The sequence below is a fragment of the Xiphophorus couchianus genome, chromosome 2, assembly GCF_001444195.1.
Source record: "Xiphophorus couchianus chromosome 2, X_couchianus-1.0, whole genome shotgun sequence".
Lineage (NCBI taxonomy): Eukaryota > Metazoa > Chordata > Actinopteri > Cyprinodontiformes > Poeciliidae > Xiphophorus > Xiphophorus couchianus.
This window is the reverse complement of record NC_040229.1, coordinates 21,575,066-21,598,714: the sequence shown is the minus strand read 5'-3', so window position 1 is coordinate 21,598,714 and position 23,649 is coordinate 21,575,066. Positions and strand designations below refer to the sequence as shown.

The window sequence follows — 23,649 nt, the reverse complement described above, 5'->3', positions numbered from 1 at the left end:
AATTTAACCTGGTTAATAAGCATGAAACAAACATTTTTTTCAGCAGTTAATTCAGTTTAATAATAGAAGCACAAGGCATCAACATATCTGTATTGTGTCTTTTTATATCAAATAACATTTATAAAACTATTGTGCAAAACAGTGTCCTTTTAATCTTCAAAGGCTCTGCACCAGTGGATAGTCATAGTCCTCTTAAATTAGGAAATATAACAAGTATGCATAATTTAAACAGCAAATTGTAAGCTTACACAATATATGTACATTTTTACACAAACCTGGATTTTAAGTGCTCCCTACTCAGTAATGATGAATAAGGCAGATTTTACAATCAGCAAATATAATTGATAACAATAGAAAAGTGATGAACTTCTGCTGCTTGGCAGATCCTTTTAAGGAGCTTCCCCAGGAATTTGGCTGCTTTAAGGTGTTAAAAATGCTTAATCTGAAAGGGAACTTTTAACTTTTGACAAGACAGGACTGTACAAATGTAACAGTAAAACATGCAGTCTACCACCAGATCAAATTCTTACTTCCAAAATACAAAATAAATACATTATGTTTTATAAGTTTCAAGTCAACTGTTTTTCTTTTCTAGTCAAAAGATTTGTTGCATTGTTACACATTTTTGAAGGTGAATGCAGACAGAGGAAGCCATATATCTTTGAGCTACAGTATACTTTGATGTGAAATAAATGTCTTGAAATATAAAGAAATGTTTGTAGGCCAAACTAAGGTAAACACATTGTGCTAACCTTTTTAAACACTAGTTAATGATGTCTTCATGTGTTATCCAAAATTTTGGAGATTCTCTTTAAGATTTTTGTTTTTAGCAGTCTTTTTACATACATTTTCCAGTATGTCTAGTGCTACAAGTAATTTAGTGTTTCTCTAGTTCACAAACATATAGCAGATGGTCCTCTGGAGACTTTCCATGGCTCTTGCTGAGGTGAAGCTTGATGGCGTGCTTAGTGGCGAACTTACGGACACAGAGCTGGCAGCTGAACACAGCTCCATTACTGCTGCAGTCATCGGGAGATTGTGGCAAAAGGAAGGAATCCAGGGGCGCTACTTTCTCAGTGAGAGTGTTTGTGTCCCTTACAGTCTGTTTGGGAGATAGCTTGGCCAGATCCCTGACTCTGAAGCCCAGATGGGCTTCCAGGTGGCCCACATACGCTGTTGGGGTCCGGATCTGAGAGGCACAGTCACTACAAAAGAATATAGGCTGACCAGAGTCAAGGTTCTTGAGGAACTTGGTTCTGCCCGTTCTCCTTAGTTGGTACTTGACGTTAGCCAACCAGTGACTGATGGTGGTCATTGAAAGACCTGTGAAGCGAGATATGTGCATTCTTTCCTGTGGGTTGAGATCATTGATTATATACTTCCCCTCTGAAGTCTGTCTCAGGCTGGAGGCAAACTGGGCCTGCAGGAGAAGGAGATGCTGTGGGTTCCAGTTGGAGTGACGACCCTTACGTTTATGGCCATGCAGAGATGCATCGTCCTCATCTTGTGTAGTGCCTACGACTTCAATTTTTTCAGCTGCACGGGACCGTGAAGGAGGCTTTGCTACAGGGTGAGATTGTGTGAGGTTTCTAAGCATGTCTGAGATATCTGACAATGCATTCTCATGCAGAGGGCTGCTGGATGTGTAGGGAGACACCACTGATAACTTCGCAGGAGTAACAAGTGAGATGGGGGAGACAGAGGAGCCTGTAGAAGAGGGTGTTAAGGGGCCTGATACTATAGAACCTCCTTTATCATTTTTACTTTTAGTGAGGTCAATAGGCTGGTCATCACTGGGCTGGCAAAAACTATTATCGACAACACTTTCTGGTTTTTTGGTCTGTAACGGGGAAGCAGCCACTGCAGCCTTCTCAGTCATGCTCTGGCTGAGCCTGGAAAGCAGGCTAAGGGGATCTTGATTTGGCAAAGAGGGTTTGGCTGCTTTCCCCAAATGAATGTTCATTACGGACTGAAGAGCACTTAGTGGGTTGACAAAGGGCTGTTCGGGAGGAGTGTGACCAGTGATAATGGCGGTGCTGCATCTTAGTGTGGAAGCAAAAGGAGATTTAACTGTTGAGTCCCTCTTGGGTTCTGTTGCTGGGGATGCCCTATCACTATGGCTCCCCCGGTCACTATTGGCTGGAGTAACTTCTCTCCATTCTCGAGGTGAGTCAGCCACTCCTCCCTTGTGTGATTCTCCAGCCTCACTGCTACAAGGGGACAGCTGGTTCTCCCTCTTTGGAGACAACTGCTTCACCCTTTGCTCCACCTTTGCTACTTTTTCTGTCACCTTTTTCACTAAATCTTCCATTGCTTGAAAGTTGTTAGTGGGAAAGGGGGAAGAATGACTTAGTGGGGGGGAAATAAGAGGTTGGTTTTTAGCATAAGATGACAAAGCCCCATCCCCTCCATTGAACAAGAACTTCATCTGTGAATTCTTTTCTATGTTGCCCTGCTGAAGCTTAAGGGCACTGGGGAACTGGTAGGCTGCGTGTATGCTAGGGTAGCCACCCCAGCTTGGATTCCCGCTCTGTGCCTTATTGATCGCTGAAGTCACAGTGTTTTCCAGTGATTTTAGGATATCAATACCTCCTTTAGGGCTCTCCTTCAGATCATCCTCTGTAAGATAATTATACTTTGAAATGCCATATTTTTCCTCTCCCTCAGTGTCTTCCTCTTTACCAACAGTGGTCATGACATGCTTTTCATTTATATCAGTCTCTAGTTTGGTGCACTCCTCCTCCACCTCCTCTTTCTTGATCTCTTTCAGAGGAGGGGAGGTGGCTGGAGTTGTGTTGGTTGGAACAGGTGGAGGAGAGAAGGTGGAGGGTGCAAGTGGAACAGACTGGACTTTTTGATCAGTAGGTGTGGTGACTCTCCCAGGACTAGGGGAGGTGGCCTCAGGAACTGCTTTAATTCTCTTACCGACCGAGCTGGACACCCTCAGGTAATGTCCAGTTACCATCATGTGAGTCCTCAGCTCTTGGAGTGTATTATAAGAGCTGCCACACTCCATGCATTTGAGGATCTGGAGTTTATTAGACTCAAACTGCCAAGAATAGCTGGCACCATTCTGGTGGCTGTATCGATGATTGGAATTAGCATAAGGGCTGGAGGACGGTTTCTGTGAGAGTTCACTATGATCTGCTTTGGCTTTGGGGGTTCCTTCTCTTGATCGTGATGAGGTGAGGTCCAAACCCACAAGTCCTCTTTTCTTAGAGGACATGATTTTGGCTGCCACTGGGGCCACTGGCTCCTTCAGAGGCACTTTCTGGTAGTGTTTGGTCTTAATCATATGGACACTGAGATCTTGGAGTGATTCAAAGGAATGGCCACAATACATACATTTCAAAACCTTCTGGGCATCCTCTTTTCCTTCCATCTCCAGCAGGGACCTCTTACGGGGTTTGGACCAGCGCTTTGAACCGCTGCCTGTTTTGTCCTGGTTGTCGTCTCGGTAGTGGCCTGTATCGTTCATGTGAACGGTCAGCTCCACCAAAGTGTCATAAGCTGCACTACAGCCCTTACAGCGAAATTTGCTAGCCCCAGTGAAGATAGAGCCAAACAGCTTTGGATTTTGCCTGTGAAGTTGGACTGTACTAAAGAGGCTTGGCTCAGAAGGAGCAGAGTGACGGCTCTGAGGAGGGTGTTGTTGTAGGGTCTTTGCTACAGCAGACTGATGCCAGTCAAAGCTACTGCTGCTGCAGCTACTGCTGCTGCTAGTGCTGTTGCTGCGGGCTGGCTTCTCCGTTGAAGCCACGGACTGTGTCTGAAGTTGTGTGGAATTCAAGTTCAGTGGTGACCACAAAGGGCTGGTCAGGAAACTTGAGTAGATAGCCTTCATTTGTTCTAATGTGTCCATGCCTATGGGAGGCGTTTTGGCATCGGGATTCAAAGATGCTGGGACCAAGTTGGATTCTATTTTTCTGGATGGACTCTCAAAATCTGAGAGGCGATCACTGGCTTCACTTGCATGTGACTCACTGTCCATCTCTTGTCCTGAGAGCTCTGTGGCCTCAGCTGATTCCTGGTCACATGGCTGCTCCTTGGCAGTCCCTACACTTTGCTCCACAAATTCCTCTTTCATGGGAAGGTCATCATCCTGTGGTACCGACGGCTGTTCTCCTGCTTCGGCTTCCTCCACAATCTGCTCTGCCAGCTCCTCGGGAGAGTAAGCTGCAAGGAGAATGGAGACAAAGGGAGAAGGAATAAGATGAGTTAAATTGCAGGGAGAGCACATGCTATGTTAGAATAACTGGAGAAAAAGTTTCCCTGCAATGTGTGCCCGAGGACTCCCAGGGATAAATGAGCCATCTGTGTGGGAGCCTTTAAAGCTGAGCTGAGAAATTACAGTCATCCCATTTCACCTCATCAACCGTTGAGGTGTTATTTTCCTCTAGGCGAGCCTGTATTTATATACTACCCCAGCCACATGGAACTTATGCCTCCCCTCTTTACACTCCTTCTATTGGAGGAAAACAAAAAAAGAAATATCTTGGCAAAAACATAATGCACCATTTTATTTATCTCAGGGCACAACAGCTTGAAATGAAAACTAAATCTGAAATTAATGAAGCCCAATCTCACTGTGGCATTCTCCTCTGGGGTAATAAATGAGTTGGATCAACCTCCATCTGTCAGTTAATATGTCTGATGCCTCTTCATCTGCCTTCTCTCTGATTACACACAAATTCAGACTGATGCCCGCATGAACACAGTCAAAAAGGATTTTTCTAAAAAAAGTTGAAGTGAGAGGGATGTCAAAATTTTGTCGATTAAATTTTGGTAGGTTAACTACACAACCCATTGTCTCAAGTGGACTGAAGTCATACAGGTTCTTAAAATAACAGGATGAAATTTGAAAAATAAAAAAATTTATTTAGATTTCAAGCAAGATGCTAGTAGGTCTGGTACAAGGTTTTAAAAAGTTATGATTTCAAAAAGAGTAAGATTTTTCACTATAGAGTTTATATGGTTTAAAGTTGTTTTTAATTAGATACCATAAACATTGAACTTAGCATCTGCTCAAAATCACAAAAATACATTTTTAGAGTACTATCGTTATAACTGTAAGAACACAATATCTTGCAACAGTATGAAAACTTGTCTATTTACTTTTTTAAATAATAGCAATTTGACCATTTTTTGTACGTTTTAGGATTTTAGATAGATACCATGTTAAAAAGAAGTGGTAATATTTTCACATAGTTTTATCATACTGTGAAGATTTTATACAGGAGTTGAGAAAAAGGATTGTTGACCTGAAAATAAGCGGCTTGTCATTTTGCATGTCAATGACCAGAGCTCTCGTGAGGAGCGATAAGTGTGTGCACGCGTCCGCAAATAAGCGTACCTCATACAAACACGCACAGATTCCTGTGTTTCCCGTGGCGACAAGTCTACACGTCTAACGCCAACTGAGCCACTACTCACCCACTACTCACCCCCGAGCCCCCTCTACCTCATTTCCTGACAGCCTCACTCACAAAACCGCTCAAGTTGGAAAAAAAACAAATAATCTGAAAATAGTGGATGGCCTGTGGACAGGTCTGAGGCCGTTTGGACAATATTGTAAACTAAGACAAATGCTAGGGGAAAAAAAAACCCTGGATATGGACTCAGATGGTTTGATCAGCTACACAGTTGAGCTTAAACAGGCGCACACACACAAACACAAATACACTATGTGACTAAATCTTTCATGCCCTCCCCTCCACCCCCACACACATTTCCAGTCTAAACAAAAATGTCATAGCTGAAATAACTCTCATTTCCAGTGCTAACAGCCAATCTCAAGGCAGCCATGCGGCTGGCGCTGGTCTGATTTGGACCCCGGGGGCACAGTCAGCAGGCAGCCCTACCGTGAGGCCAGCCTAATGGAGACCTGGCAGGTGCGACCCACTCTCCGTCCTCCCGGAGATTTGGTTTGTCACTGGGTATCCATTACCTGCCATTCTCCGCTGATAGGCCCCGACAGCCCTGATCAAAAGATGTCGTCGGGCCCCAGTCCGCTTGGCAGTCAGTGGCATGTCGTTTGTAAAAAGGGCCAAGCAGGGTGTAAATAAAATGACATGATCACTTCCCCGGCCCCTCATGTTCTGGACACAATTATGATAATGCAGACGTGGAGAGAAGGGAAAGGAGGGGAGGAGTGGAAGAACGGAGAAGGGGTGAAGAGGTAAACGGCTCATGCTCAGAGAAACATACAAGGGATATATCTCCCTGCAAATAGAGTTCAGCTGCCGCCCTCTTTGCTCTCACTTTACTTTTCCTTCTAATATTTATAAAAAGGAAATTGAGGAATGTTGGGTTGTTGTGTATTCACAAGCTAGTCATAAATGTCAGATAGCATTAAAAACAGCTTGGTATATTGCTAGACATTTGATTTATTTCAACAAAAGATGAAAAGAAACTGATTTTTAAAAAATGGATTCTTCTTGACCCTAGAAAAACGCATTATCTTAACCTTCAATCCCAACTTCAATATTAGTGAATGCAATCGCACAATCTCAATGGACGACTTGAATATTTGGTAAGTTATTAAACAGAAAATGTCATGCACTCTCAATCTGCATATCTGGTCAGTTGGGTGGACTTAAACAACTCTTAATTCCCACACCTAATGTATATTTTCAGACACTAAAGCTCATGTAGCGAAGTAAGGATCTTGTGCAAGATAGATTGTAATCAGCATCATAGCCATTTTCAGCAATAATATCACAATCATATACTTTTCTGACATACTTGACCATGACTAGTAATTAGCTAGTCAGAAACTCAGTTCAAGGTCTGTGTAAATGGCATATATAAGCGCCATATGGTCATGTTGAAAACTCCCTTTGGTATGGATTTTGTTACTGAGTGAAGAGTTCACAAACTGGCATATTTTCAGTCTCAGTGAGGTTGTTAAAACCAACAAGGTTTAAGGAGAGGAAGCACTAAGATGTTAGAAACTATTTTAAACAAGAATCATTTTTTCTACAAAATGCATGTAGCCCACTGAAATGTGAGGAACAACAGAGAGAGAAATAACTAGACCAGATTACAGGTCATCTGAGCAGAGTTCAGCAAAGTTGGTCTGCATTGTCTTTTTAAGCTGTCAGACTTTGTCTACTTTGAAACACAATGGATTTTAATAATGTGAACGTCTTCTTGAAACCTCAGCGTTAGAGCGAGAGTCTATCGTTTTGAGGGAATACACTCTGAAACTGCTGCTTTGCTAAAGCTAACAGTGCCAATTACTAAACACAGCTTAAAATATGTTTTTGTTTTAAAATAATAGAATTGTGTTTTAGCACCAGACAAAGCATTATACAAACCCCAGACTGAAAATAAGCGTAAGGTTTAATTGTGATGAGTGCATTTCTGAATTTTATTATCATATTCCATATGAAACCTTGTAGGCACATTCTGAAACCACTTTAACTCCCATTTTTGTGTGGAAATTGTTTTAAATTTATAGACAATAGGGTTATTGAAGAGCAGGCAGCACTGAAGGTAGGGAGAGAGAGAAGTCCAAAAAGACCAGCAATAAAAACCTTTAGAGTCAAACCATGCTCCCAGGCAATTTAAAATGCAAAACAAAAACCATTATGTCTGAGCACTATCTGTTAATTTAATCCCCAATGACTGATAATCCATCACACAGGGCGACAACCACATCCAATTATTCTCCCTGCCTTGACTGACAACAGAGGTGATTTATCAAGCTAATAAAAGGTGATGGGAATATAGAGGCTCTCTTAGAATAAATTATGAATATTTTGAATACAACAATACTCTTGGTTGCAGCCATAAGTGATATCTAAGCATATGGGGCCAGCCGTTTTCAGAATCTTCCTGGTGGTTGTTTAAATGTGTGGGTGTGAGAAAGAGAAAAAGAAAGCAAGAATGTGTGGCGGGTTCTTGTAATGATAAACTGAGCTGATGCCATGGTGGTGGGGGTTTGGGGTGGGGTAGTGGTGGCAAGAATCATTAGGTTCACTGAATGATTCCTTTGGGGTGGGGTTGGGTAAGAATGGTAGGAGGTGCACTTTCATACAATCAACATCTCCGTTGCCGCTCACAGAAAGAGAAAAGGCAACAACAAATTCACGCGAAACACAAAAGCTGCGGAATATGGAAGTCTCATGTTCAGAGGCACACGGTTCAACCTCAAATACATGCCAAGTAATTATAAACAACGTTAGTCAGTTATATCACCCCCACTTCCATACACATTCACACACAAACTCACTCGAACATGCACGTAGATGCAAGTGATGAGGAAAGACAGTGACATCTTGGCATGCAGGAAGCATTCCTGTGGAGTATCATTTTCATAAACATAAGGGCCGCAGACGAGGAGGGAGAGATCATCTGATAGAAATACTGCAGTGCTGCTCTGACGACCAGGAACAACAGAGAGGGCAGGGGGTGGGGGTGATTAGGCAGGAAGGCGCTGTGGCTGTCCCTGACATGGAGGCTTTCAGTGTCTGTCTCCTTCTCGCTGTCATATTGGGATTTCTCTTCAAGGGTTGCTGGAAGTCTTAAACTCTGTTGTTGCTGTATCTTAACCCGGTCCTTGTGTGATTAAAGAAAATCCCACATGACATCTTGGAAAAGAAATCTGCACACTTGTGATGTATCTCATCATTGTAGAAGAAAAAAAAAAAACATCCAAAACACATTTTCAAACTTTTAACTTTCCAAAACAAACTAATAATATATTTACCACACCATCACTAAATACCCGTTTTCCTTTATTTTTTGAAAATCGTCTTGATGACCAATAGGAATGTTCCACAGCTGGGAAAACAGTCTGGGGAGGCAGATCACACCCAACAGAAGCAGGGTAAACAGGATGTATCATTAGAAACTGTACCTGCATCTGACCCTCGTAGCTAAATGATTGCTTGGTCAAAAACACAACCTTGCCAGAGGCAACATAAACAACAGAAAGGGTTGTCCTTTGTGTGAAAGATACAATCTTTCATTTTTACTGCTTTTTCTCCCTAAGAAAGGTTTGGCTGGTTTGAGCAACATATTTATAAAAAAAAGTGCTTAAAATAGCTTTACTACATATAAAAGCAGCACTTGTTATGAATATATGGATGCCTTTTTTTGAAAACATGAAATAATATTTTCAATTAAAAAACTCATGAGGTACACAGAGAAATCAGCTAAGTGCAGAACCTGTTGGTTTAAAATTTAATCTGACCTGACGATGACAACTCAAAAAAAGTGATACTTTCTCAGACAGTGAACACACCACATGAAAGATGTACCATCTCACAATAACAACACTTTTCAATTTGTGTGTGTGCTTTTGTTGTGAAAAAATGGCTCATGCATCTGTTGTTATCAATGAGAAGATTAAAACTTCAGTCAAAGAAAGAATTGAAGTGCAAGAACCAGTTGAAAAGGAAACTACATTCTGATTAATTTAATTCAGGCAGTGAGAACAAGAGGGAACAAGACTTTTAGCAGATAACAGGATAACAAGAAGGCTGAATGCAGCACAATACAGCTGCTCTGTTTTATCTTTTAGTGCTTATGAAACCTGCTGCCAATACATTTATGAAGATATACACATGAAGACTACTGTTTTAGTCATGCCAGCCGCACTAATGCTACACCTTAAAATGTCGAAAATGTCCATTCCATCGTCCCTTGATCTGTCTTAAAAAATGTGTGAACTTTTTTAAGACATAAAAAAAGCCTTAAAAACGTTTAAAATACTTTTTTATGTCTTAAAAAATACATAAAATGTTTTTTTTAAATAACTAAGCTATTATATTCTTATCTCATTAGCTTTTAGAAAAGCTAAAAGCTAATGAGAAGTTAAGTAATGCTTCTCATTACTTAGAGAAGCATTACTCTGCTTCTCTAAGTAATGATCAATAATTGAAAGAAACAAAGAATAAAAATATTTTGCAGCAACCTTAGTTTCTAATAGCAATTAGAATTGGCTGAAATTAGTATTCCTGGGTCGAAGCTTTAGAAACATTGGTGATCAGAAATTAGTCTTAGAAAGTACAAAAGTACTATTTTTACAAACATAGAACATAATGTTACTTTACAAGTAATATGAGTTGGTTGTATAAGTGTATGTTTTTGGAGTCTAGACAGAAACCTGGGAGTAGTCCCACTAGGTGTTCTCTTTGAGCTTACATTAGGAGAACGGCAGCAACAATAAAACCTAGCAAGAAAACATAACACGTCTTCTGGATAATGTGAAGTTATTTTAAAGGGGATATTGTTTATTATTGCTTGGCATCAAAAGAAAAGAAGAAATTAGCTTCTTTTGGGATATTTTTGTCAATCAGTATTCTCAAAAGACTAACTCTGAAAGAAGTACCATAACTAAAACTATCACAGCATGACATATCTGTCTTGACATGCGTACAATATTTCAGCTGGACGTTGGATGCATTGAACCAACACCAGTCCTCTGTGGGGGGCCCTTAGTGACAGGAAACAGCTCAGGAACATTACAGGACAGGAAGCCACCTCAGTCTCAATCAAATGAAAAACAAAAAAAGAAAAAGAAATCTGCTTTGTAGTTTCTCTCAAGTTTCTTAGCTGTCTAAAACTCTTTAAATAGATTAGAAAAATTTAGTCTAAAACAACCCCATTCTGTCAAAACAGGAGCAGATCAGTAACATACCTAAAATGCCTTTCCCTTGTACACATGTGTCAAAGTACCACACTCAATCAAACTTAGGTCTCTCCTTCTTTTCCCTTTGATCCCTTCAAGCTGGCTTTAAGTCCCATGAGAAAAACTGTAACAGGTGATCTGCGGCCACTTTAAAAATTAATATGTTCTGACATAAGTCGGTTTTTTAGAGATGACCAGGAGAATGGTGCCCCTCTCCTTTTATAGGTTCTCAGCTCATAACTCAGCGACAATATTCAGCTAATACACGCAGTGTTGTTCCAGGCAATCATGGACGTCTTTGTCAGGTTTTATTTGTGTGCATTCCCTACCCCCTGATGGCACTGTGAATACATTGTGTCCGCCAATTGTAGTGCAGGATGTGTGATATGGGAGATGGGAAAAACAGAGAGATCATTCTGGCCCCAGGCGAAGCTTAGGGCTGAACCTTGTCAGTGCGCATAGTGAGAAGAGAGAGAGAGTGAACAAGCGAATGGATTCAACCCTCAGCTGGTTGTTGTGTTATGGCTGGACCTCAAAGCTGCCAGCTGCACACACAGACCCCCACGACCTGAAAATTTATCCAGTTTATCTGACAGGAGACAAGTCACGAACACATAGAGGCCTCCTGGTACTTACTCCAACACAGAGGAGAAGGAGGTCACAGAACGCATCAGGCCTCAGTTTGAAGCAGCCACAATAAGTGATAAAATATAATGAAAACAAACACAAAATCTGCACAACCTTCTTCCACAGGTGCACAAACAAGGCCATCAATATAGCAACTAAAAGAGAAGGCAATGTTTCAGTCACATATTGCTGAGATACTCTATCTTTGACAAAAATGTGTTCCGTCTTTCCACATCTCTTTGTGCACTTTTCTCAAGCATTTCTAGGTCAAAGCTCTGTGAGCTTTCAAACCAGTATGCATTTTTATTAAAGTTTTATAATGTAGCTTATTAGAAATAATAAGAACTGAGAAAATCTGATCTGATATAAACAGAGAGACTTAATACCATTTCATAAAGATAAATAGAGAAAGAGATTTAGGTAGATCTTAGCCATATCTTTTCAAATACAAGGTAGAAATTTTACAAACTATTTTAAAACATCTGCAATCACTGGATACCAGTTCATTCCAAGTTTGATCTGTTTATATATTCCACTATTCACACTAGACCCACTCTAAGGTGAGGTGGTCCAAATGCCAAAAAGACACCGAACATCTTTTTGTGTTTTCACAAAAATAATAGGCTTCAAAAATCACAAATTATGTGTAAAATAAAATCTCTATTAAATGTGAAAAAATCCACTTTTATATAAATAAATAGTTTGATTGCATTGTTTAAATGCACACCACAGGGACGATACGTGTTTCAATAACTGCCCAAGAAAATAAGCAGTCCAAGTACACCAGAATTTCTAACTGTGATGTGGAAAATTAGTAGAAAATTAAGGAGGAGACTCCTAAGTAAGAGTATACTAGGTAAACTTGGATAAGTACCACAGGACCTGCATACATTTTTGGGATTTTTATTTATTGCATGTACCAGATTCTTGCCTCGGGCAAATGATTCAGAGTGCAACCTGAAGCTGGAAGCAGACATTAATATAAAACCCCTAACAAATTTTAAAGCATTAATGTAAACACCTTGAAAATTAAAGCTGGCAAACTTGAATGTTTCCTTGTAGCTCAAATTACACTGCAAGACTGCATGCAATGAAAAGGCTGTGGGAAAAGTAAAGCCTGTGGGTTTGCTCCATCAGCAGTTGTGATGTTTAGCTTGTTTTGCCACCAACAGTGTTTTATCGTTTAAACTAAGCTTGTTTAAAACCGGCCTGATCTCCTGCCTGTGCTCTAAGCTGAGAGCAGGAAGTTGTAAAACTGTCTGAAGCAAAACTGTTACAACAGGACACACAGGAATCAGACTCACATTACCGTTATTCTGATATGGAGTCAGAAGAGAAAGAAAATATCTATGGCTACAGTTTAAACTAACAAGAAAAAATTATTCTTTTTCCATCCTGCCAGACATCCAATTTAAAGAGACCTCTATAAGTCAGTTGTTGTTCATTGTGTAAAGTGTCTAAGACACTGTCAAACTTTAATACTTGTACAATAAAAGAATCTCAGTTAAATGTTCAAGAAAAACTAAACAAATTCCAAAAACAACAGATTTCTAAACACATCAAAATTAAGAAAAAAAAAATCCAGGCTTTAAAACTGGATATGAAATCATGGTCTATAGTTTATACTATATGAGTTTCTGCAAGTGTCCAAATCCAAAAAGGTTCTGAGGGGAGTTCAGCTCTATAGCTGACCGGCTTCTTCTGCTAAAAAAACTGGAAGTTAAATGAGCGCTACGTTCAAAGCTGAATCTTGGGCCAACAAAAGGTCGGGAAAGGAGAGAATAAACTTGGGTTGAGGAGCAGGACAACTAAATCCCTCCTACAACACACAGCTGCTGCCATGATCGCCTAGCAACGAGGAGGTGATGGACGCAAGCTGAAGATGGATGGTCACCATAAATCACTGTAGTGTGTGGGAGGAGGACAACGTAGAAGGCAGAGAGAAGGGAACAAGGAGAGGACAAAAAACAAAACATTCTTTTCCTTCACTTTTCTTTCAGAACAGCAGTGCTAACCTTGCCTTGACCTTTTAACTGTATTTTCAATCAAATATCTTTCTGAATCCGATGGTTCTTGGGATTTTTCTAGAAAAACTACATGGAAACGTACAGATAATTATGTATGTCACCTCCACTGGATCTTTATAAGCATGTATGCCTGCAAAAATACCCTTTACTTCTCCATTAGACACAACAATGGATCATGTGCCAGTTATCAAGGTATCCCAAGATTTTTTAAAAACGTTTCATAATCACTAGACATTCATTTTATTGAGATGCTAAAGTGAAGAAAATTTTTTCGTCATTATACAGAGTATAGAGTAATGCTAAGTAATGTACCACCACCCCTAACTTATTGATGTACACTGTTTTAATAGTCCAATGTAATTTATTTTGAGTTCTTTAAGTTTTAGACTAATTTCAGTCTAAAACCAAAGTTTATCAATCGGCTACAGATGTCTGGGTTAAGGAACGATATGTGGTCTAAAAGTGATTTTGAACATGTTTATTAAAAGTGTAAACATATACCTGTTTTAACCAAGAATGATGAGCATTATAAAAGAATTGAGTTGGGCTCAAACTCTAGGCCTCTGATTTACTAACATCTATACTCATAGCCCTAGACCAGTATACTTCATGGTGCACAAATTATAGATTGAACTTGAATTTTCTATTCGTTTTGAGCAGTCTGGTATTATTACTGTCATATTCCTTCATCACATGATTCAAAAAGGGTTGCATCAATCTGAATCAAACAAAGCTTTCTTACAGTTCTGGGTTATGCTTACTGGGTTTATTCTAGACCAAATTAAAAGGTCTACACCAGTCAAACTTAAAGTTGACTCTTGTCTAAATATGGTCTTTTTTGTAGCCTCAAGATTGAAAGAAGGTCTAGTCCTCGGTGTGACTGTAATAATCAATTGTTTAACAGTGGGAATGATTGTTGTTTATCAAAACACGAGAATCCAATACCAGCCAATGCCAGATTTGACCAACTTTTAAAAGATGATGATAATGACCGTCTATCTTTCATAAAGCAACCCCTCAGGCAAAGCAATCTGGGTAGTGTAGTTGCGGGATAAACATCCCTGGGCTATCTGATTATGGCTTACTGCTGCGGCACTGGTGTCTAGTAACACTCAGAGAGCGCTCAGCCATCCATCACACAGTGAGTGTCTGTCTCAGGCTTTCCACCCTGCTTCTTCTCGTCCTGGCTCTCCAGTTACAGCCATACACGGCCGGCCTAAATAATATTCTTCATGATAAATGGCGCTATAAGCCTGGTATCCATCATTAATCTGATTTTTAAAGAAGCATCCATCTTGGAGAGAGCCTGTTAGGGCCACGAGAGAGCAGAGCAGCCCGGGTTCATTTAAAGGCCAGGCTGCTGCATGAGTGATACCTGTCAGCCCTGTTCATCAGGGAGCAGTGCACACACATTAAACATTGACGCCATATGGCCTCATGTGCACACACACACACACACACACACACACACACACACACGCCTATCTGCGGTACTTCTCTATGTGTGTCTTTTGTACATATATTATGAGTAAACAACACTTTCACATTTGTCGGACTCGTACACCGACAAAACATATTTCTCCCCTTTATTGAGACATCTTGCGACGTGTCATGGAAGAACACTCTGTCACTCATCAAGACGCAGCTCAGTGTAACTCAATCCTTCCTGTCATCTGAAAAAAATCTCCCCCTCCCAAACACTCCTCCTCAAGGGTTTCAGGAGAACTCACTGTTTCCTGGAAAATCACTCAAGCGCATACAAACAAAAGTTTATCTCTCACTTTCCCAACTCTATACCTCACTCTCCGTTCCTTAACTTTTAGGGCTGTTTTTTTTTCAGTGGTTTCTTTCAGTCCAATCCCTGTCTTGTTTTTCCTCTCTTTCCTCTTTCTTTCTCTTCCTCTTTGCCCCCTATCCACCTCCATTCTGTGTGTATCTGGTAAAGCCTGTTTGATAAATGACACACGTCACCGTGTCAGAAGCGAAGGGTGGGTCAGTGATAAATGACTCTGTTGAAAAGGAAATCGGCTCTCTGGCATGGCCGGCCTATTCTCCTCGTGGATTGGGTTTCAGGACCCCTAAAGAACGGAGCAGCTCAGGTTCCCCGAAAAAAAGAGCACACATCCCACCAGGCTCTGACGCTCTCTCACTTCTTAGAGGAAAAAGGTGGGTGGGTGGGTTGGTGGGGCTGTGGGGATCCAGCCTGTCCCAATTGTCGCCACAGTGCAGCTGCATCCATCACAAGAGCGGTGGGACTATTTTTACAAAGCCACCGAGTCGGTGCCAAGACAGCAGTCTCTGCTGAAAACCTCAGCTGAAAGCACACTGAAAGCTGAAAGGGAAGAGCGACTGGCTAACAGTTTTCTATTTGTGACACTACTACACCACTTACACTCCTCTCTGAGAGCCCAACCCTACGGCTTGACATCTGCCAAGTGTGTGTTAAAAAGGAGAGAAGGCCCATTTTACCGCCCCCACTCCCCCACCATCATCCCCACCACCACTGCCTCCTCCTCCTCTTCCTCCCCCCCTCGTGCCCTTCTTCTTTTTTCTGCTAAAGTCTCTCTTTCAGTCACTTGCTGGCAGGGTGGCACTGTTATCATTACACAGGCAGGATTTATGGAGTAGAGGCCCGCAGTTAAAAACAAAAAAAGGCGTCTGTCAATACCTGTGGGAAACACTTCGTCAGCCATCCTCCTCCTTTCACTGAGGCTCACAGCCTCATTAGGTATGCACTTATCAGACACATAGATCACAGACGTGACTTAACTTCAACGGAATCCGGCTGCAGAACCTTTCATTAGCAACAAGGCCTGCAAGGCCAAACCATTTGCCTCGCTCTAACACCTGCAAACAAGCAGAGGCAAATTGTTGTTGGAGTTCTCAGACGATACTGGTGGACTTGTCAACCAGCAATTATGTCCAAACTGCAGCTCCCCTGCTTCTTCCGTAAGGACATGCTTTCCAAGCTTAAACAGAAAGGCAGACACATATGAAAGAAGAATACCTGTTTTCACCTGCTTTACGACAAAGTCGCAACATGTGTGCAGGCATCTGTAACACGGGTTGTAAAGGTTTGCATCGTTACTAGTGCCAGATATGTAAGAGTCAGTTATCGGTTCTATTGAAGTTTTATAAAGTTTCTGTTTCCAGAAAAAGCAGAAATAGAGTAACGCAGGGTTGCCTCACTCCCACCTATTAATCAACTGGCTGATAGAAGGTTCTTGCTTTGATAGAAGGCAAATTTAGCTGTGCATAAACATTTTCCAGTTTTGAAATTAAAAAAAACCCACAAAGTCATGAAGTGAAAACTAACTATAGGAATGCCAGACATCACTGTTTAATTAGTCAGCACTGTTTTAACATTTCAACTTGAGTGGTATGTCTGTTAAGGTACATGTGCTTCCAAAATTACAGGATAATATCAGCTTGGGTTTATTCTATGAAGAGCTTGAAAAGCAAAATTTTCTGAAAATAAAAAACACTTAAACTATAGTAACTTTAGTGGTGATTATTTTATGTCTTTGTTAAAGTCTAGGAATCAAAACATTTTTTTTCAAAATTACATTGTTGTATCATTTTAAATAATTAATGTTACATTATTGTAGCCGCTGTAGGAATATGCCTGCTTCTGAATGAATGGAACAATAACAAAACACTTATAATCCACAAAATACAATTTTATGTTGTTTTTTTAAAAAAGATTTTCTAGGCTCTAGTTGCCTTTATTGTACACTAAATGCAGCAAATGACCCAGAAGCACATGTGGTGTGTGCACCCCACCAACTCAGCCATCCACCGCTCTACTTTACATGTAAAGGTAAATGTAGGTTATTGTATCATTTAGGGTTATCGTGAAAAAGAATGACATTAATATATTTTACTAAAAATAAATCAATAGTGTTTGCGACTCCTACTTTTGATGCTTGAGAAAAAATAGACTGTTGGCTACATGAGTTACCGTACCATGACTGAATGCCAGCTCCATGGTGAAACAGTCAGTTGCACACTTGGTTTGCAGCAAGATCCTAGATTCAAAACCTGGCCTAGGGTCTTTCTGCATGCAACTGGTTGACGATTCATTGGAACAACACAAGTTCTCCACGCATATGTGTGGGCTCACTGTATTCTGTCTTCCTCTCAGTCCAAACGTGTCTGTTAGGCTAATTTACAGTCAATCTACCATAAATTGACCTTAGGTGTGACTGTATTTGTGCATGGTTGTTGGGTTCTGTGTTGCCCTGTGATGGTCTGGCGACTTGCCCAAGGTATACCTCTTGCCCAATGACAACTACAGATAGACACCATCCTCTGTGACACTACATGGACAAGTTGGTATAGAAAGTGGATGGATGGATAATTGAACACAATTACTGTGGGTAGCTAAGTGGTACATTATACTACTTGAAGTAACAGATGTACTAAAGTGACACATTTTATAGTAGGTAGGTCTTTGTTTTAGAGCAGTACCTGCATTTGTGAGGCTCTGACCGTGTAAAGTGATATTACTTTAATAGTTGTTGCATAAAACACAACAAAGTCTCATGATAAAATTTTAATACTACATATCACATCCCTTTCATAAAATTGTAGTATTCTTACCTAGGATTATAAAATTGTACGGATCTCATCAGTGCCCATGCCTGGTGTTAACACTGCATATCAGGCTGTCACAATCTAACCGGGCATGTGCTGTTCTTATGTTGCACTAGTGATGCGCTAAGACAAACAGATGGAGTGACAGAAAACTTAAAGCCCACAGGTTTCACAGGATTAAGGCCAGACTCCAACAGATACACTACAGTCATGATGCCTTTCATGGATAGAACCAAATCACACACACACGCACGCACACACCCCACGAATTGAGTATAAGTGCCAATTTAGATGCACACTCATATCTACAGCTATAAAGGACGGGGGCCAATCTGCCCGCTGCATCCCTGACCATGTAGAAAAAGAAAACTGTTGCGGGATGTTAACAATTTTCAAAATCACAGAAACAAAGTATTTGAAGCTTCCGATAAAAAATAATGGGGGTTATTATACAGCGCTATTTGTAAACAGACCTAGTTAAGACAGTTTGTAAAGAACATTAGCAAACTGTCTGGCAGCTTCCACTTAAATTCAAAGTGAGTTGCAGAAAAGTGTTTCAGCTTAGCAATATATTTTTTTCTGCATGGTAGGTTTTTATCACAACCAAACCTCACACTTTAAACATTAGCATAAATAAACCATTTTTATAGTTATAAGTATGAATGGACTAAAAGTTAAAAGTTGCAAGATTTTAAAAAGTTATGACATCATAACCTATCCACTATCCACTATCATACTGCAGGTATTTTGTAACGTCATTTTAATGTCATGTCAGAGAAATTGGCGGCAGTTTTCTCTGACTATCTGAAGCATAGAGTAAAGCATTGTTGTGCCTCTTCACCTGTTGCTGGGCACTGGCAGTCAGCTGGCTGGGAAAACAGTCCGACACTTTTCCCTCACCTTCAAAAATGATTGATTTGTTGCCCAAAAATATTCACAGGAAAAAAAACAACAAAATAAAACAAAAATTAAAAAATATCATACAACATAACCTCATAAGGCACTGTGTAAAAATCACAACAGACACCATACAACTGACCGGACTAATTAAGCACCAAATGTTAACGTGTCACACTTGTGCTACTTTATAGAGCAGGAAAAACTCCTTAATTTAAATGGTTTTTGTAGTCTTTGTATTAAAATTACTGTTATAAATTCAGACGGTATTTTCTCAATTATACACATATAAACACACATATGTACACCCCTACACACACACACACACATATATATATATATATATATATATATATATATATATATGTGTTTTATACATATATATATATATATATATATATATATATATATATATATATATATGGTTTATTAAACTAAATTGTCCAAGAAGGAGAGAAGCTTTATAATTTTTAACTATATATATTTAACATCTTTAATGTGCTCGTGACAAATGAGGACCTTGTTTTTTTCAGTATGTGTTCATACAATAAATTGCATTAACCTATATTGGCAGATTCCCCTATATAAATATATATAAGAAAACTGCAGATGAGTTCCAATCGGATTGAATGATTTATATTTAGATATTGTATTTTAACAAGCATTGCAATCTTCCATCTGTCACAACATACCCCATCTATTGGTTGAGGTTTAACTTTAAATTGTGGCTCCTTTCAGTGATGTAAAAAAATATCAAACACATGCTAAAATAAATTAAGTCCTCATTTGCCGCAAGGACGTTAAAAATAAATATTTGAACTAAAAAGTCTTAGTTCACATCCCGTTCTTCCCTACCTCTCGGACGCTTTAGTTGAATATCCAAGTCTTTGCCTACTTGTCGTAAAGCTGCTGCTGGCTTCCTGTTAAGTCAACAGAGTATGCTTTAGCTGATTCAATGGCTTCAGGCCCTGAACTCGAGGTAAAGCTAATCGCCCGCCACAAAGGAAGGCGTTCTGCGTTTCTACAGTCGGGAAAACTCTCCCTCTCCCATGTTTTCTCGGCTGTTTACGTGGCCAGCCGCCCTCGGTTGTTAAGAGCACTCAGACCTGACCCAGGTACGCAGGCCCATTTGTCACCTGCAGCAGAAAATTGAGTTATAGCACAACCAAAGGCGAGCAGCTCTGTGTAATATCAAGTTGATTACATCAAAGTGGTGGCAAACCTCATTGGGCCGGGCACCCCGAGCTTGTCATCTCCAATCACAGGGCCTGTCAGGACTCCATCAGCCTCACGGCTAATTGGACCAACGCTAATGAAGCAGGCAAAACAAGTTTTCTACTGTGGAGGGAGAAGCCCTCTCAGACAGGAAAGAGAAAGAGGGAGAAGCTGTGTGTTTGTGTGCAGGCGTGTGTGTGTGTGTTTGAGAGACAATGAGCAAGCAAAGCTGAATGTGTGTGTATGTGTTGTTGGGGCGTGTGTAGATTTTTCATGCAAGTCTCAAGGTTGCAGTGGGCTGACTCTCCCCCTAAGTCCCTAATCAAGGCCCATCATCTGTCATCCTTTTCTTTGCTCTCTCTATCACCATGCTCTGTGCTGCAATCAATTCATCATCACCCTTTGTGTGCCACTGAACAGTTGACAACTTTATAACTTGCAGCTGCACGGGCTGACTGACAGGGGTGGAAGGGGAGCATGAAAAAAATGAAGAAATGAATAGATGAATGAATGAACAAAGAAGCGTGGTTGCAGGGAGAAAAAGTTGTTTTCTAAAAACACAAAACGATCTATATTACAGCCTTTTATTCTCTTTCGTCAACAGAGAAACAGCAGTGCGGAGGGGAGGAGAGAGTGGAGAGCAGAGGAGGACATGAAGAAGAAGAAGAAGAAGAAGAAGAAGAAGAAGAAGAAGAAGAAAGAAAAAAAAACATCCTTCTCACTGATCTGAAATCAGAAAGCTTTCAGTCATTCTTTATGTGCTCCCCGCGGCCACTCTGAGCCAGTGAGCATGTACATTAGGGCTGGGGCATTTTGATGAAATAAAAGCCCAGGCCAGCTTATGGCTAAACAGAATGGGAGCACTCACTCAGCCTGTCTCTGATTGACCATTAAAGCCATTGATGAATGGGCCTGTCAGGGGAGAGACAATTAAATCAAACATGAAACAAAGCCGTTGTGACGGCCCAGTCTGACAGAGCAAACCCATTCCTCCCCTCCATTACATAGCACACGGCTCCTTTTACAACCCCTAGCCCACTCCTCCCGCCTCCTCTACCCACTGTATGCCTGTTACTGTGAGTGTTCAAAGTGAACAAGTGAGTGTGATGTGCTCTTTTTTTTTTTTTGAAGCGTGTGCATGATTTCTTACTGTGAAACCACTTTGCCCCCTCCCATTCTTCCACTTTTCATGAGTCACTTCATCATCATTGATACAAACTGAGCATACTTGTATTTGTTACATTGTTAGAACCTTCGCTGCTATAATACCTTCTCGGGATAAGTTACCATGAAGCCCTAAATATTCAACGGCTCGTCCTTTTTAGAGTCAAAGTGTGGATTGTGTTTAGGGATGGTGCTAAGGTTAGGTACAAATGAGGTTACTAAAATTACAGGAATTCAATAGAAAGTTCCAATAAGGACAAAAACACAAACTAGTGTGCGTGCGTGTCACAGTAAGTAAAAAGTACACAGGCCCTTTCAAAGTGGTCTAAACGTGACGTCAGGGGCCCGCAGCACATGGTTGGAAGTGATTTTCTGATGCAAATCGGGAAGGATCAGATCAAAGCCGCATGACAGCCAATCAATCAACCGTCAAATCAGACATGGCAACTGTCGATTGTGGCTCCTTCCAGCCCACGAAACTCCCATTGTCCGCACGCAGATTGTTTATCTTTTCCCAAAATGAGGGAGGGAAAAAAAAAACCCTTTGAGGTACATTTTCCTCATCTTCTCTCACCGCATGAAAGAAGTTATGCACTTCCACCAAAATGCGCACGAAGCTCCATGCTCCGCTTTATGACACGCCTCAAACAATCACCATCAAACATAACGCTCTTACTGGATATAAATGAATAGTTTGAGTTGTAAACAGGAGGCGAAACTTTCCGGCAGCATATGTGTCCGAGTTGTGGCACAGAAACGCATAACGCTATGCTTAAAACTGTTTATCCGCTTTGAGAAAAAGGTATGTGACAGCCTTTACGAGCACAGTGGCCAAAAGTGCCAGGGCGCATCGTCAGACAGAGCAAAAGCCATAAAGTGGAAACGGAAATGCAGTGACTGGAAAGTGAGCCTTACAAAACATCGTAAACCTGGTGTTAGGCGCTTTTATATAGTTGGATCCACATACCTGCTGCGCGCTTCGGCGCTTCTTGTTTCCTCCGTGGCATTTTTTGGGTGGCGATTTCCTCCAAAAGTCTTCTTTTTCTGCTCTTTTTCTTATTCTTTCATGCAGCTACCTCCTCGCCGTATCCGGGAAGATCCACCTCTAATCAGAAAAAGATTTACGCCTTCGTGTTGTAGACTGCACAACATCGGAGAGTCCGACAGGAAGGGAAACTAAAAATCATCGCAGCCAGAAGGAAGGGGATGTAAAACAAGGGGAATAAATAAACCTGGGAGCGGATCATAGATGTTTGTTTGTTGCTGTTGTTGTTGTTGTTGTTGTTGTGATCATTCGTAGCGAACGCGATCAGAATGTCAGCGGTGATAGCCAGCGTCCACCTCGGCTGCCTGGTCTGGCAACAGACAAAGTTGAGGGATAAGAGAGATGATCGCGTCACTCACAGCGGGAGAATGGGCAAACCCACCGCTCCGTTAACTCTTTACTTCTCAGAGAGGGGCGGACACCTCACACAGGCGTCCACCTACCTCTGACTTCATGCGATCAGCAGCTCAAACTGTTAGTTTAACACACACACAGCAGAAGGAGTGCTGCAAAAACACCAACTATCTAGATCATTTTATGTAAAATGCAGTTACAGGTCACATTTGTTAGGTTATTTTTAACTGCCATGCCGGAAGGTGCTGCAGATTTAAAAAAAAAATATATATATATAAATAAATCTTTTATTTTCAGCAGAACCTTTAATGCATATTAGGTTCTCATATATGTCTCTATCCTAGAAAGAAATATACAAGTTGTAACAAATCAATGGCATTAAATAGCTGAAACAGTTACTGTCCAAACTTACCCAATAGGTATAATTTCCTATTTAGGAAATTAGGTAATTTGGTAAAAAAAAAAAATTAGAAGTCATCATGAGGGGTAATTGAAACAGATTTTCTCAATACCCATGAAAACAGGACATATGTATGGTGCCCATCTGGTTTTGCAGACATGGGTTACATTGTATTTAGTCCAGATGTGTTGCATACAAGAAAACCAGGGAGAAGAAAATCTATATGGGCCTACATGCAGAATAGCTTGAAATTGACCACAGTGACCTCCTAGACAGGATAGCCTGTAGAAAGCTTAGTAGGTGCAATTATTAGGGTTTGTGTGGCTGATAAAAAATTTCACAGTTTTCTTTCATGTCTGACCTGGTAATATTTTTTTCTTGCTTTTTTAAGACAGTATAAAGTAAGCAAAACAAAACAAAACAAAAAAAGATGGTGGAATCCAACAGAATACAAATGTCCAAATGATTTACATGATAATGGACATAGATGCATGAACACTTCCTAAATGTCCTATTTATTAAATTCTAAAGATTGTCCATCAATATACACATTTATAGACCAAAAACAGTGTGCTTTTTTTCCTGAGTTTTGATGCATTTAATGAATAGTGCGAACAGGAAGAGTAGTACCTGCTGCTCACTGGTTGGAGCTTGTTTCTCATACCTTAACTTTACGGGGACATTT

At 40.6% G+C, this 23,649-nt stretch overlaps 1 protein-coding gene across 1 annotated transcript; it reads right to left on the bottom strand.

Annotated features, from left to right (window-relative positions):
• Window positions 1-33: 33 nt before the first annotated feature.
• Window positions 34-22,573, bottom strand: tshz3a (teashirt zinc finger homeobox 3a). The gene is made up of 2 exons (XM_027999661.1): window positions 22,133-22,573; window positions 34-4,176 (listed from the first exon to the last, which is right to left on the bottom strand). The coding sequence occupies exons 1-2, from the start codon at window positions 22,170-22,172 to the stop codon at window positions 878-880; spliced, it is 3,339 nt and encodes a 1,112-aa protein (XP_027855462.1). The 5' UTR covers window positions 22,173-22,573; the 3' UTR covers window positions 34-877.
• Window positions 22,574-23,649: the final 1,076 nt, after the last annotated feature.